Here is a 16,522-nt window from a genome sequence, read left to right on the forward strand (position 1 = left end):
ATTTTATGATCGAATTTTGGGAAATGAACAATTTCCAGCCCCACACCACCTAGATCCTTACATGTAACTGTAATGTCTTTCAAGTATTTTCAGTGTTCTTTGAGGATCAGCATTATTTATTGGTGTGTGTCGTTTGTATTTTAAGTTTGTTGAGAGTTGTCATTTCGAGTGCTTTAATCTCCCCAAGGAAACTCTTTCTGATGAGAGAAAATGGAAATGACAGCATGGAAAACTGTGATTCTAAAGAGGACTGAAATGCCCTGGGATACATTTATATCATTCTCTTTCTCTCTTTTTAGATGACTTGAGTCATGAAGCCTCTGGATCATTTCTGGATGTGGCCACCTCACCCTCCTCAACCCATTTTTTGGGTGGCTTCCTTATGACAGACAGGAATCCAGCCTCCATAGTCCAATCAGATCCCACAGGCTCGTCAAAGGGAAGCAGAGAACAACCGGCATTTTCCTCCATACTCACATTACTTGCCAGTACGGCCCAAAAGCCTCCTGAACACCCATCAAAAATTGTTGCACGTGACAATAAAACACATCAATGGCCTTCAAACGGGTCTTTGGAGAGAGTGGAGTCATCATTCACACTTCCATCATCTGTGCTGGTCAGCAATCAATCCTCCAGCTCAGGTTTGTTTCCCAGCATGCAGCTTGAGACCGTTTCTCTCAACCTGCCATTACTATATCTTACAATTATTGTAGCTGTCATTGGGGTTACAAGGACTAATCAATCAGGGGTGTGTTTCCCAAAAAGCATTGTTAGTCACGTATGGTTGGAAGTTTAGGCTTTAGGAAAACAGAGCATGGTGGGCAATATGCATTTAAGTATAGAAATATAAGAGGACAACGTCAGTCATTTGTATTTACCACATGGTGCTAGTAGTGCATCACAGTGTTAAACACGTCACTTCCTGTTGCTAGTGGGTGGCGTTATTACTATAACTGAATATTGTCATGTAGATATGTTCAGGATAGGACTCTTCTCAAACCTGAAGTTTGGGGGCAGATTGGACATTGTATGCCTGAGTTACAACAACTTCCTGTTTCGTGGCGTTAATTGCATGCATTAGCAGTTAGCCAAGAGTTGCATGGTTTAACGGGTTTCTAGCATGTTTGGTATTTCAAGGCATATTTAAATGCATTTCAGGGAGTAAATTAAAAAAGTAAAGCATGCCATTTCCTGTAGCCAACAATTGGCACTATGACTGAGTATTTGAGTATATAACTGGTGGTGCTATAACTGAGTATTTTCATGGAGATGTCTTCAGGCCAGGACTCTTATCACACATGTGAAGTCTGGGGCAGTTCACTGTATGCCTGACTTAAAATAGCTTCCTGTTTCATGGCAAAACCTCAGACTTTGCCAGACTGCCATGGACACACTGTTCAGCGAAAACTCAATATCTTTGCAATTTAACATCACTAAGGCCTTAAGATTAGACTGACCAAATATGATGTTGTTCTGGTTAAGTCCATATATGGAGCTAATCACAGTGTAAAACATGATATTTCCTGTTACCCGCAGGTGGCGCTATGAATTTAACTGAATATTGGCATGTAGGTGTCTTCAGGCCAGGACTCTAATAAAACATGTGAAGTTTGGGGCAGATCAGACTTTGTATGCCCAAGTTACAACAACTTCCTGTTTCATGGCGAAACAATAAATTTTGTCAGGCTGTCACATCCATGCCCTTCAGAGAAAACTTAAGATCTTTGCAATTTAATGTCACATAGGCCTTTAGTTTAGACTGGTCAAATATGATGTTGATCTGATTAAAGCTCTTGGAGGAATTTGTTAAAGTACAACATCTGGAAATGGCAAAAACTGCATTTTTTGCAAAGAAAATTCTAAATATCTCACTTCCTGTTGGGTTTTCAGATTTGTTTTTTGTAGGTATTGGACTGTTACATGTTTCTACCGAATTTCATACTTGTACGTGAGACGTAGCGTGAACAGCGCTTATTTCAAATTTTGTAGGTGGCGCTATTGAGCCATTTTTCCAGACCTATTTCTGAAACCCATATCAGACGTAAATTTTCACCACTTCTGATGCGTGTGCAAAGTTTCATGAGTTTTCGAGCATATTTAGGCCCTCAAAAATACGATTCATTTTGGAGAAGAAGAATAATTGACTGAGCAATTACAATAGGGTGCTCACACCTTTGGTGCTCGGGCCCTAATAATATTGAGGTCCTTCCTCAGTGGGATTCGCCGGGGAGGGGCTGTTTCAAGGAACCAAATCCAGGTGGGCCAATAAGGCTCAACCAACAGGACATGTTCTTCATCCTACCTCACTGTGCAATTAGGCTCACTGGGGGAAACGCATATTTGAACAGGCCCTGGATGCAAGCTGTGTGCCAGTGTGTACGTGCTGAGGGGAGCCTCGGTCAGGGAATACCACAGCGGGCAGTGGGATAATTCTTGAAAATTTAACAGGTTTACCTGTGCTTTGCCGAATTGACTCCAGATCAGCTGGACCCCATGAGGTTGGATTCTCCACTCCCCCTGAAACATCTCTTGTTGTGACAGCGTGTCCACTGCACGACTGAGTTTGCCTGACTCTAAAAGAAGAGATGCTGACTCCAAAAGAGGATATGGCGAGCAAGTTGTGACATGCGAAGTGAGTGTAAAGTGCCCATGATGGCTCTGAATCAACAGAGGAAACCTCCACAGGCCAACAATACTGCTAGCAACTCAAGGCAATTTATATAACAACGCAGTCGAGGTCCTGTCCAGGAGCCTGAGGCTACATGCCTTTTGCACATGAAGCCTGACTTGGACACGTCTGTCGTGACAATAAGATGCCTGGAAATTTGTTCTAAAGGAAACCCTGCCCATAGAAACGAAGTCTGTCCAAGGAAATTCAGCACAAACTGGCACGTTCGTTAATGAGACTCTACGGGCCCTATAATACACCCGGCGCAATGCGGCGCAATGCGACGCAAGGCGCAGCGCAAGTGTGTTTGCTAGTTTGCGTCTGGCTCCGTTCGCGTTTTCCCGTTCAGCGCCACGTCCTTAAATTAGTAAATGCATTTGCGCCAGTTAGTGCGCCCATGGGCATGCTGGTCTAAAAAAGAGGTGTGTTCAGGCGCATTGCCGGCGCATTGCTATTTTAAGGAGCTGAAAATAGACTGCGCCATAGACCAACTCAAACCTGGTCTAAAGTCAATGGCGCAATACTTTTTTGTTAGAGCGCGTTGGTAGAAACTGCGCGTCCACAGTGCACGTTGACTTTGCTTATTACACACAGGGATGCGCATCACACAAACATGCCAAATATTAAAAACAAAAGGATTACAGTGTAAAAGAATATTACTGTGTAGGCTACATAAATATAAAAATGTAATTGTAACAAGGTTAGTAGATATGGGAAGAAGGAGGCGGGAACCGGCGAACATTCAACGAAACTTTAATATAAAATAAACAAAGAACAAAACGAAAGTAATGCCGGCAGACCCTCGCGGACGTCTGCCGGCCACACAAACATAATAAACCATAAAATAAAGTCCAGGCCTGGTCCTCTCTCGTCCTTCACTGATGTCGCTCCTCCTTTTATGCCTCCGGAGCTCCTCCGTGAGAGACTCGAGGCCGGCACGCCTCGCAGGTGACGCTCATTATCACTCGCGTCACCGGCCTCGCGCCGTTCCCTCACGGCTCTCGCCCGCCCTGCTCGTCACATACCCCCAACGCCCCTCGCAGGCCGGGGGTACCTCCGAGACTGCGCTTTACTCCCCCCCCGGGGCCTGTCTCGGCGGCCGCAGCACCTGGGGGTAAGGACAGACGAGACGAGAGAAAGGAGACGGAAGCAAGGGGAGCGACAGGACGAGAGAGGGGAGAGAGGAAAAAGAAAGAAAAAAAAAATGCTGGGTCCGGCTCCCAGACACACTGCCGCTCGGTCCTCAGCCTGCCAAGAGGCTCTTCTTCGCGGTGCCATGCGGTGGCACTGGACGCTCGGTGGACGGCCCGATCCTCGACCGCCTCCTGGCGGCCGGCGATGGCTCCTCCGACTGAGGGCAGCCGGCAGCGAGTCCCCCGTCCCCTGCTCCTCCCCTTCATGGCGGACGGCAGCAGGCTCCGGCCCACGGCAGACGGCGGCGACTCCTCCGCTCCCTCCAGGTCCAGGACGGCAGCCACCCCACCTCGTCCCAGGAGCACGGCATCCGGGTCTCCGTCCCACCTTTCACAAGGCTCCAGCACCACCGCCTCGGGCAGCCTTTCGCGGTCTTCACTTCCGCGCTGCCCGAACTCCGCAGCACCGCGATCCCCCTCAGCAGCGAGGGCTCTCCGACAGCATGTCCCTCCTTCCTCCCGGGTTTCGGCACCAGTGTAACGAAGGTTCTTTGTGTAATGGGAAGGAAGAGGACAGGAATCGGCTTTAGGGCTGCTGACAGTCTTTATTCTCACCAGAGAAAAAATATCCAACACATAAACAAAAAGACGGTGCAACGCACACTCAATAATTCCACATCCAAGGACGGGCTTCACTCCACGACACGAGCACAGCTCACTTAGTCCGACTGTCAGCAGTCCCTCTCTCTCTCACACGCTCCTGCTTCTCCTGGCGTTTTATCCTGTCTCCACGCCAGTTACTGGAACGAGAAACAGGTGTTCGTGATTTACATTCAACCCGTTCAATCACCGCACATCCCCAGACACTCCCTCCTGCCGCAGACCCCGCTAAACCACGCCCCCCTCGCCACAGTAATGATGAATAGTCATTGCGTGTATTAGAATTAGGCTACCTATTTTCAATTCTGCCTATTACTACTTATAATGATGAACGAAATTGGCTAATTAATTTGACAATTGTGCCATTACACACACATATACTGTATATTAACTGACTCATCATGCGGAGCTATTTGAAAGCCTGCATTTGCAAGCCCGCTTTAACTTCGCGCACGAGAAGATCGGTTTCTTCACTTGAAAAGCGTTCAGCTTTTCCGCCAACAAATTCCGCCATGTAAATAGCAATCCGCCATGGCGCGAGCGCATCTCGCTCTTAAAGGGAATGGGAGATGACACTCTGATTGGTTTATTGAACGTTACACCCATTACTCATTAAGAGAATAGGGACAACCCATTTCAAAAATGTGCTCCAGCGCACGGACCGTTTTTCCGTCGTTAAAATAGCATAAGTGGATTTGGACACGCCCTGAGTGCACCTGCGCCGTGCGCTTAACACTTTGCGTTTAGATCGTTAAAATAGGGCCCCTAGGTCATAGTGACTGAGTCTAACTGCATCCTGAGAAAAGAGATGGGAGGAGTTTGCTCTTTTCCCAGTTGACCTGAAGCCCCAATTGGCTGAGGTGCCCGATCACCAGGTCCCCGTGCATGTGTAAAATAAATCTCGAGAGTGAACTAGGATCAGTCAGTCATCAAGAAAATTGAGAATGCAGATTCTCAATTTCTTCCCTTAGCAGGGCAAGAGCAGTCCCTGGAAGACTTTCATGAAAACGTGAGGTGACAGGGACAGCCTGAAGGGGAGGACCTTGTAATGGTATGCCTCACCCTCAAAATCAAACCGGAGAAACGATCTGTGTCTTGATAAAATCAAGACATGAAAGTATGCATCCTTCAGGTCTATCAACACATACCAACCTGGGGTGCGTTTCCCAAGAGCATTGTCAGCCAACTAATGGTCGTAAGTCCCATTGAACGGCATTGGTAATGACGGAACTTTCGACCATTAGTTCTCATTGGTGAACACGTCAAAATGCACTTCTTTTAAAAGTTTGCTCTTTTAGGGAAATCTTCTTTTTTCTCTGGAACACAGCATTTAATATCTTATACAACTGGTCAAGCTACAGTATGACACATCCTTCTTCCAGCAATTTACTTCAGTGTTCTGAAGCTATTGCATGTTTTCTGCAGGTATTCGACCTGAAGCATTCATTCTCAACCTGATGCACATTCTTGATGCATTTGCTGTAAATTATTTATTTAGTGACCAAAACAAAGCTACCTGGAAATGCACTTAGAGAAAAGACTAATGGCAAAGCTGATCAGTTTTTTGATACAATCTCTTGTATTCTTGGTAGATACAGCTGCTGGCTCAAATGTTCAAAATGGACAGGCTGCCAGGACCACAGAGAGAAAGAGGGGTCATTGAACACTCAGGACATTTATACTGCTTTTTATATCAAATCCCAGATCAGAGACGGCTCACTTTATGCTAGTGACTAGGCACTTTGATCAGACTGAGTAACTCTCTTCAAAATACCTCACAGAAGAGTTACGTAATGTCTCTTATTTCAATAGATGGAAGAGAGGTAGACAGAGCTAGAATTTCATGATATCATTGATGTAGGCTATATATTGTTAGATTTAGTTGAAAATGAGCAATGTTTTACATGTTTGCTCATTTATTCTAAGATGACCATGACTTTGACTGATATTGTTACTGTAAATGCAATGAAGTGATACTGAACACTAAAAAAGTCCCGTGAAGCCGTAGTTTACAGTGATTTTAAAACTGCTAAGCGGGTTTTAGGTGCTATACACTGTATTGTGCCTAACAACACCTCTTATCTCTTCTAAAATGACTGTAAACCACAAATTCTAGTGGCTTAGTGCTTTATTTAACAATTTCAGTGATGTTTCAAACATATTAATCATATAAAATCAGTATTATATGCAAGTAGTCTATACAAATAATGCTTATGTTTTAGATGCTGTCAATACATTAAATAAATGTCAGTGTCTATGTTAAATGTGTGAAAATGTATACTACTTTCTGGAGCGGTCAATGATGCCATTTGGAATAATTTTTTGAAAGAAGTATTTTATGCTTACCAAGGCTGCCTATACAGTATTTGATTGAAAATACAGTAAAAACAGCAATGCTTTGAAATATTATTACATTTTAAATGAACTGTTTTCTATTTTAATATATTTTGAAATGTATTGGCCTGTGATGGCAAAGCTGAATTTTCAGCAGCCATTACTCCAGTCTTCAGTGTCACATGATCTTTTTTTCTTCATTCTAAAATGCTGATTTGGTGCTCAGCCTTGGGAGCATAAAATATTTATTTAAAAAACATGGAAAAAAATCTTCATTATTCCAAATTTTGACTGGTAGTGTTTGTCGTTAAAACCAGATTTTACGAAATACAGTACCTACAATTACTAATGCTTATTAAATTAACATACTTATTACATTTTATACACTTAACATCATCAGCATAATCATCACTTCGCATTCACCATCTTCATTGCCCTCTACAGTCATCTTCTCACCTCAAATGTTTTGTTGTTTCAGAGTCTGAGTGGATATCTGATCTGGTGGAACCTGTAGCCACATCCAGAGTTGGAGACCCTCACAATAAAGCCAGTGATTCTAGTAGATACCCCTCTGAGCAGAGAAACACAGCTCCACCCAGTAGACCTTCAGCTACATCTGTGGACACACAACAAGAACGGCCGGACATTACAACTACTTTCATATCTCAACCTACAACATTTACCAGCAATACTGTTATCACAACCACCATCCCCTTTACAACAACTACAGATCAGATTAGCACAACCAAATCATCGGCGGCTAAACGACACCCTAAAACACCTAGGACCACTACTAGAACTACAACTACCCTCCCAGAATCTCCAAAGACAACACCTAGAATCCCCTCTGCCACCACTTCACAGAGAGCTAAGTTGGACCCTTCAAGAAGCACTTTAGGTCCTCCAAGAGCTGCTGCTGCTGCTACTGAGGACACACTGCTGAAATGTAACATCACGGACAAGATGTGGATAAAAACAGGTGTGATTGCTGAAAAAGTCACTGAAAAAATAAAACGCTTTAATAATTTGATGGTCCACTTTAGACATTATACTAACTGTAAGTGACTTCACAACTACGTCAACTAGCAGTCATTAAAATATTAGTTGACTAATTAGTTGACTTTCTACTGACTATAAGTAACTTTGCAACTACATGTCAACTCATTCCATTTACTCGAACCCTAACACCTAATCCTAACTTAACAGTCTACTACAGTCTGCTAATACTCTAATAAGAGTTGACGTAGTTGCAAAGTTACCTAAAGTTAGTATCATATATAAAGTGGGCAATCGAAATAAACTAATTTTTTTTTTATTTTTTTTTTTTGTACAGCTACTGTCAGATAATGATGAATAATGAATACTTATCATGGCAGTTCATGTAGCAGCTTCTGAATTACAATGTTGTAGTACTCGAGAATCAACTTGAAAAGCATATTTCCTTGGTTTTGGTCTTGTTATGGATTCAGGAGCATGAAGACTCTGTCTTGACTTGGATTTGACACTCTTTTGGTCTCAGTCTTGACTTAGCTTTTCTTGACTATAACACTGCTGTACATTTCAGTAAGCACTGCAAATAGGTGTATGTAAGTGCCTTACAAAATTACATTACAAAAATGTACCATGGTAACTATAGTTCCACCAAAATATTACTTCTATGGTACTGGAGGTGATTGGAATTTGCCATAACGGGTTTCAAAGTGCCTGACAGAGTATAGTATATGCCCTGACAGATTTAAATCAACTCAAGTAATTTGCTAGTCTCATCCTTTTCCCTCTCTTCAATTGCCTTAGTTGATAAATACAATTTAAAAAAAAAAAAGAAAAAAAAAATCTTATTTTTTATTTTTTTTGTGAAAACTAGGCTACTGCCATGGTACATTTTTATAAAGTTCCTTGCTAATTAAATGGTCTCAATTGATTACAATGGCAACATAAAACTTACATACTTCAAAGCAAAACAATAACTCTTTGTGTTTCTGTCTATGACAGTGTTGTCCGTACAGTTACGAAGGAGTCGTCTAGACAGTATTTTGAAGCAGAATCTCCCTCGCGGGTTTACTCAAGCTCTGAAGAAGGCCTTGAACGACAGCATGGTTCAGGCTAAGGTTTGCAATTCATGAATTTTTAACACAATCATCATTTACAGTTTGTTCAGCATCAAATATGCACCAACACAAATGACATTCTGCTTTAAGCAATGTTTGCCGTCTTGCTATAACTTCCACCTAGTCTCATGTAGCCAGACCTTCAGACTGATGGCAGAAAGTCTGGACTCTATTGCAGCTTTCATTGGCCAAGGACCACCCAATTTGACTGACATGTAATGCAACCAATCAAAGTTTGTTTTGTTTTGTTAAATGCCCTAATTGAACTAAGGCCTAATCCTGCCTTAAGCTAAGCCCTCTCTGTGAAACTGGACCATGATAAACTGGGTGGAAACCGAAATGGAATAGAGCTACTAGTTATCTCTCAGTTATTACTTATCACTATACAGTTTCTAAACTTTTTCTGCCTGTTTGTCCCAACTTGTTAAAGATCAAGGCTTTGCTGTCAATGCAATGCTCATGTTGGAAGCAATACAGGGAAAACTGAAGACTGAAGTTTGTGGCCCATCAAAGTGTTGATTGAAGGAGCTACAGGGGTTTGGATTTAGACTTTTTTTTTTTTTTTTAAACCAAACAGAACACCTCTGTGTATTTTAGATTCTGCCTTCACTTAGAAGCTAAATAAAAACACTTTCTCAAAACAGACTGATATTGGTTTGCTACCAGCACTCTAACCATGCTAGATCAGGCTGATTTATGCTCATTTACCATTGGTTGGTAAAGCTATTCAACCAGTATGATTTTTCTTACAGATTAAGCTAGTCAAGAATTAATTGCATTTGCTAATAGAAGTGTTTATTTGCAGGTACTTTATTTTATTAATTTGATTTGCTAAAGGAATTATGCAATTCAGATAACAAATGTGAAAACAAATCTGTGCTAAACTTTTATCTGTAACGATCAGCCAAATTTGTTGGGTTACAAGATTTAAAATGGGGTTAGATTTTACTGTGCAAGATGTTTAGGTGTTAAAAGAATGAGACATAAAACAGTGATACGGTTATATAAGTATGGTGTATTTACAATATTCACATGAGACTTTAAAACAACACAATGAAACCTGGAAAACTCAGGCTGTTAAAAGCATAAAGTCCAATTCACCATACCCTAAAACAGACCAAGAATCCTAGTGTGTTGATAAGTCCCAATGTGAGTATCCACCAGTCTATATAAAATCCAAGAACAGTGTAATCCAAAAGTCGATTCTAGAAAGGTAAGTCCACAGGTTGTAAACTCCACAATCCAGGTAAGTTGTGACTGTCTGTTTGTTTGTCATGCTGCTCTCTTATACAGATGTATTTCCTGCTTCCTGTCATGTGACTGGTTATGTAACAGGCCAACCATGCATTCCTTAAAGACATACACACACTTTAAATGGTAAGAGGAATAATATGGACTAAAAAACATGTAAACTAGGGCTGTCAAATTAATGTGTTAATAAGCTGCACTGCTTTATCCTTCTTTCCAAAGCACTTGTGCTCCCATGGCATCTGTCGTTGCTATGCAACCATGAACTGCGCTCTCCACGATGACAAGGAAGTTTCAGTAAATGATTTCTAGCCCTTGCATTTTTATTTTTATGGAGATGAGAAATAAAAACCTGCCCTGTACAGCTATGATCAGCTGTTTGGCTGAGCTTTCGATGTTTTGTTACAGAAGAAAATGTAAAATAAATAAATAAATAAATAAAATGTGTGATTAAGTTGTGATTAATCACAAGTTAACTCATGACAATCATGTGATTAATCATGATTAAATATTTTGATTAATATTTTAATACATAAAATCATAGTAATAAATAGAGCAGTAAAACAGGTTTCTTATGTGACAGATCTACATTGAACATTTATAAATGGAAACAGGCAATGTATAAAACTTTTTAAATTAGCAAACCAAACTACTGAATGCACTTTTAATATCAGGGTTTTTTGTAAATTTCTCCACCTTTCTCAGATTGAGAGGATCTCCAGTGTGCCTAATGTGACAGTCGGTTACTATGTGATCAGTGGAGAGATGGTGTACACTGCTGCAGTTGTGGTGGAGGCTCTTAGCGTCTATGGTATTGAGAGATTGATGGTGGACATCCGGCAGTTTGTGCCACTGGTGCAGGCGATTCCAATCCCAGCAGTCCCCTGGAGACCCAGCCCTACCATCTCATTGATGCTGAAGACAGGTCAGGCTCACAGCTCAATCTCTATCACCACACTAATGTGTCATGCTGCCACACTTATAATTTTCCATATCCATTTAATACAGTTATTGACATCTATTAGGTGAGACCTAATACTATTTGTCCTGCACAGGTTGGATGCAGCTTAAAGGTGCAGAGTGCACATTTTAGGAGAATCTATTGACAGAAATGTAATATATAATATACATAACTATGTTTTCAGTGGTGTATAAAGACTTTACATAATGAACCATTGTGTTTTTATTACTTTAGAATGAACAGTTTCTATCTACATACACCCTTACATGTTAAACCTCTGGGGTCTGAGGGGGTTTTGGGGCCCTAGAGAAGTTTTGACATGCCTTGACATTTGTGCTTTTTTCAGTTGCTTATTATGGCAAAAGTGTCATTACACTGTATTCAGCACGAACTAGGCTACCATAATATGTGAGCAACGTGTATGTACATGTTTGTATTTTTGAGAGAATAACGTTTATGCATGGTTATTGAAAAAAACTAAAACATTAATTCATTGAAATAAGGCCACAAAACACATACTGAATATGTGTCTACAAGACTTCTGAGTACTGGATGTTGTAGCCAAGAGTTTTTGCTTCAAAATCATGTGAAAATCATCCTGCCTACTCATTCACATAAAACAATATATTGATTACAATTTTGTAAGTCACCTTTTGTTTAAAAAGACAGAATGCGTGGAGTCGTGAATAATCCTGAATAGGAGGAGATGTGAGGACAAAGTAGTTTATTTTGTAGTTTTTTTAGAATATAGTTAACAATAAGAGTCAAAGACACATTTTGAGTACATGGTTATATCTGGAAATAAATTCATCACTTAAAGGATTAGTTCACTTTCAAATGAAAATTACCCCAAGCTTTACTCACCCTCAAGCCATCCTATGTGTATATGACTTTCTTCTTTCTGATGAACACAATCGGAGAAATATTAATAAATATCCTGACGAATCCGAGCTTTATAATGGCAGTGTACAGGGGTCACTAGTATAAGCTGAAGAAAGTGCTTCCATCCATCCAGCACATCCATCCATTATACTCCACACTCCACACTGCTCCGGGGGGTTAATAAAGGCCTTCTGAAGCAAAGTGATGTGTTTGTGTAAGAAAAAATATCCATATTTAACAAGTTATGAAGTCAAATATCTAGCTTCCTCCAGACCGCATTCCGTATTCAAGTTACGAAGAAAGTGTAAATTGACGTCACGTCAGTTACACTTTACATTACAATATTATGTTACTCCCTAAAAAAGTAAATAATTGCATTACTTAGTTATGTTTTATGGAAAATAATATTATGTTACATTCTCTCACCTGGACTGGACGTGGTTAGGTTAATAATGACATTGGTTAATTTCTAAAGTAAGATTAAGGTAACACTTTATTTTAGGGTCTTTTAACTAGTTGATTATTATCATGCATATTAATAGAATATTGGCTATTTATTAGTACTTAGTAAGCACATATTAATGCCTTATTCTGCATGACCTTATTCTTAATCCTAACCAATACCTAAACTTAACTTACCTTTCTAACTATTATGAAGCAGTAAATTAGGAGTTTATTGAGGGAAAAGTCATAGTTAATAGTTTAAATGTGTTCCCTAAACTATAAAAAGTATATTTGTGTTATTGAACATATTAAAAATTGTGGGTTTGCGTAACATTCTAAGTTTGCATTTCACTGTTTTTATTCATTTCAAGGAATACTGAATCTATTTTTGTGCAACATGCTCAAATGAGCATGTCTAGAACAGGGGTTCCCAATCCTGTTCCTGAGATCTTCCTTCCTGCAAAGTTCAGCACCAACCCTGATGAAACTCAACTGAACCAGCTAATTAAGATTTTCAGGAACACTTGATAATTACAGACAGGTGTGTTGGATCAGGGTGGGATCTGAACTCTGCAGGTACGTAGATCTCTAGGAACAGGATTGGGCACCCCTGGTCTAGAACTACAATAACCATCATGTTTACACATCGCACACAACACCTCTACACTTTACTCCCAATTACTCTCAGGAGAGGTGTCAGTCAATAAATGGGAGAACAAAGTAACTTGCATTACTTATTTGAAAATGTAACATAGATATTTTGTTATAAATTTACAAGCAATGTGTTACTTTATTAGTTACTTGAAAAAAATAATCTTATTATGTAACTCATGTTACTTTTTAATAATGTCATGATCCCAGCCTGCGTTCCTCTGGTCTTGGGAGGATTTTTATGTTATTTCCTGTTCTGTGCCATGTTTTGTAGTCATTTGTAGTTTTTCTTGTTTATTAGTTCCCCTGTGTGTCTCCCATCCAAGTACTAACCAGAGCTGCTTTTCCCAAAAGAACTGTGAGCCCAAGTTGACCGTAGAGACTATTGCCACCAATGTTCTCTACGATCAACTTAGGTCACGATGCTATTGAGAAATGCTGCCCAGGCCCAACACTGCTTAGCTTAGATCAGGCGTGCTTAGGGTGGTATGGCTGTAAGCAGTCTCAGGCCTGGTTAGGCTGAATCCCAAATGGCACCTTAAACCCTCACAGTCTTCCTCTGAGTTTGCACTTTTGACTCCCGGGTAAAGTCCTCTGCATAGCTTGCAAACTTGTGGGTCCATTGTAAGTCCACAAGAAGGAATGTGCATAGAAGTGTGCCATTTGGGATTCAGCCTTTATATTCGGATGGGAGACACACCTGGGAACAATCAAAGAACTAATCAACAAGAAAAACTACAAAGGACTACACAACATGGCACTGAACAGGAAAATACATGAAAGTCCATACAAGACCAAGGGAACACAGGCTGGCATCATGATAAATATGTTACCCCTAAGACTGCACATGATATTGCTTAATTACATCTTTAATTAATCAGAAATGAATCAAGCATTTAGCAATGCCATGATAAAATATATTACTTTTAAGAATATATACAGCGTATGCATGTTTCAGCATGGTGGCTTCTCTGTGCATGTCTTTATGTTTGTGTATAGTTCTTAGGTTTGTAGGGCCAGGAGATGACCTCAGGTCCTGCAGATTTACTCAGATGATGGAACAGAGACTGGAGAATGCTTTTGCTGAGGCCGAGGCCATAGTGATGAACTCTCACAGTGGCCTCACTGTACAGGTGGGAAGGCCTTAACTTTCAAATTCCTTTAGTAACCTCTAAAACTATAACTTTTGCATGCCAATTGAGGTATGTAGGACTCTATACAGTAGGCTTGCATTTTTTTGGGAAAAAAAAAAAAAAGTTTAAAATACTTTCATTTTCTTTCACAATTTTTTAGTTTCCGTCTTCTCTTTTCTCACAGATCTTGAGCACATCTCAGTCTTTGGGTTCTCCTGCTGTATCTCTGATATATGTGGTGCATAATGGCAGTGTCTCTCTCAATGGCACAACAGCCAGTAACCTCCTCAGCCACCTGACCGCTGAGCTTGTCGGCTACTTCTTGTTTTACCCTCCACTGATCACTGCTGAGCGTAAGTGCTTTCTGCAATTGTTACAATTTGAATATTTCTTTTTAGATAGTATAGTATGGGTATAGTATGCAAAACTGACAAACTAACAATAATTCAGTTCATGAATTTTTGGTTAATATTTATATATATATTTATACATATTCATTAAAAAAACAAACAACTAAACAGCATTAATGCTAAAAAAGTTTTTCAGGACATGATTATCTAAACATGATAGAGGCATGATAACATTAATGATTCTCTTCAGAGAGATTAAGCATTTACCATTTGGTTTGTAGTCTTCACAGGTTCATGCATACATGAGCCAGGGCACAGCACGCAAATCAAAGCCAATTATAAGGAAAAAATAATTAACAGTAGGGAATCCCACATACACTTGTGTGTGTGTCAGTGTGGAAAGAACACGGTTCCACTAGCAACTGTAATGTGATGGTGAGGATATCACACATCTCACTGTCACACTTTTGCTTAATGCTGACTGTGAGGTTGCTTGCTTTCTCCTAGCTATCAATTCTCTGGTCTGCTTTGTCTTTGCTTTGTTGAAGTTTTTTATTAACTAAGTAAAATGCATTTATTTACATAACCGTGCCCTTACTAGGGTTGTAGTAGGGTTTTGTGTACTTTTGAGGTACTGCCCCAGTGACAAACTGTTGTACCCTTAAAGGTACAATTTTTTCAATTCCAATGTCTTAACGCTGAATGCACCCAAAATCGTTTATTGTAATAGTAGGTATTACATTTAATGAAGAATTTAAGTAGTTATCATGTGCATCATGTGCAGCAGAGACAATATCTGTCTCTGTAACAATCTCAAAATTATTTTGTATCTTTATCTGCATTCGGATAAATCTGGAAGTGGTCAGGTTTTCATTAACAAATCAAATTTAATAATATGCCTTGTATAGCTCATAAAATATTATTATTCTTTTTAATTATAATTATAAAATATATTTAACTATAATCTAATTAAAGCAATAATATGAATTGTTAAATAAAAGGGGATTTTATTTGTTTATTTATTTATTTCCAGATAAATTTTGTGTACAGAGTTAGGTCAGGACAACCCCAACCTCAAATAAGAGGACTCCAGCTGATTAGAGAAAATGGAAATTGAAATATTGAAATATTATGGGTGTCTGGTTTAAGAATTTTTTTTTTTAAAAATGGCACAAATGCCAGTAAATTGACTATCACAAACCTTAGTATATCACCTTTGATGATTCATTTAAATACTTTCCATCCCCAAAAGTTTGTTTGAAAGGGAAATTCTTACAAATTCATATGGAATAAGGTCAGAATAAGTTTTTGAAACTTACTGAAACTTGAAAAGTGTTTGAAAATTGCTAATTTTTGCTCTGCATAACATTGAAAATCTGAATAAATGACAAAGAATGCATGCTGTGCCATCTTAGTGAGAGAGAGAAAGAAAGAGAAACATTTATTGTAGTTTTAAAACGTTTAAATAAACATTATCCCCTGGTTTCACAGACAAGGCTTAAGCTAGTCCTAGACTAAAATGCATGTTTGAGCTGTTTTAACTGAAAGCAACTTGCACTGACATATCTTAAAATATGTCAGTGCCATTGTTTTGTCTCAAGATGATCACCAGTAATGTTTTGTATAGTGTACGTTTATAAAAGCTACTTAAATGTCCTAATTGAACTAAGACCTAATCCTAATTTAGGCTAAGCCCTGTCTGTGAAACCGGGCCATTAAGTAGTAGAAAATGTGTTTGATATAGTATCTTAGTTAATCTGAAAGCTCTGATTTCTGAGAGACTCACAACAGCAACGTGGCAGTTTGATTTTTGATTGCGTTGTTAGCCTGTTCTCATTTAATTCATAAAGTTTTTCACTCATTTACTTTACACACTCATTATTTCGTAGTGATTTTAGAGGTTTATAATATAGTGCTATGCTATCCCCTGGCTCACTTTTTATCCAGCAA

General features: G+C 39.6%; 1 protein-coding gene and 1 long non-coding RNA gene across 3 annotated transcripts in view; one reads left to right on the top strand and one right to left on the bottom strand.

Moving 5' to 3' along the window:
- Positions 1 to 10,140, bottom strand: part of LOC137022613 (uncharacterized) — a 29,096-nt gene extending 18,956 nt beyond the window's left edge. The window contains exons 1-3 of one of the 2 annotated variants that reach the window (XR_010895408.1): positions 10,010 to 10,140; positions 7,252 to 7,411; positions 3,543 to 4,601 (exon numbers count right to left, since the gene is read on the bottom strand). This is a non-coding gene — a long non-coding RNA (uncharacterized lncRNA). Of the gene's footprint in view, positions 1 to 3,542; positions 4,602 to 7,251; positions 7,412 to 10,009 lie in introns of those variants that run through there. The other variant, XR_010895409.1, reaches the window with a different exon arrangement.
- kiaa1549lb (KIAA1549-like b) overlaps positions 1 to 16,522 on the top strand; it is a 151,569-nt gene that overhangs the window by 53,615 nt on the left and 81,432 nt on the right. The window contains exons 2-7 of the mRNA XM_067389021.1: positions 300 to 641; positions 7,274 to 7,774; positions 8,788 to 8,903; positions 10,857 to 11,076; positions 14,089 to 14,222; positions 14,407 to 14,575. Of these exons, the coding sequence (XP_067245122.1) occupies positions 300 to 641; positions 7,274 to 7,774; positions 8,788 to 8,903; positions 10,857 to 11,076; positions 14,089 to 14,222; positions 14,407 to 14,575 (1,482 nt within the window). The remainder of the gene's footprint in view (positions 1 to 299; positions 642 to 7,273; positions 7,775 to 8,787; positions 8,904 to 10,856; positions 11,077 to 14,088; positions 14,223 to 14,406; positions 14,576 to 16,522) is intronic.

Source organism: Chanodichthys erythropterus, chromosome 7, assembly GCF_024489055.1.
Source record: "Chanodichthys erythropterus isolate Z2021 chromosome 7, ASM2448905v1, whole genome shotgun sequence".
NCBI classification, from domain to species: domain Eukaryota; kingdom Metazoa; phylum Chordata; class Actinopteri; order Cypriniformes; family Xenocyprididae; genus Chanodichthys; species Chanodichthys erythropterus.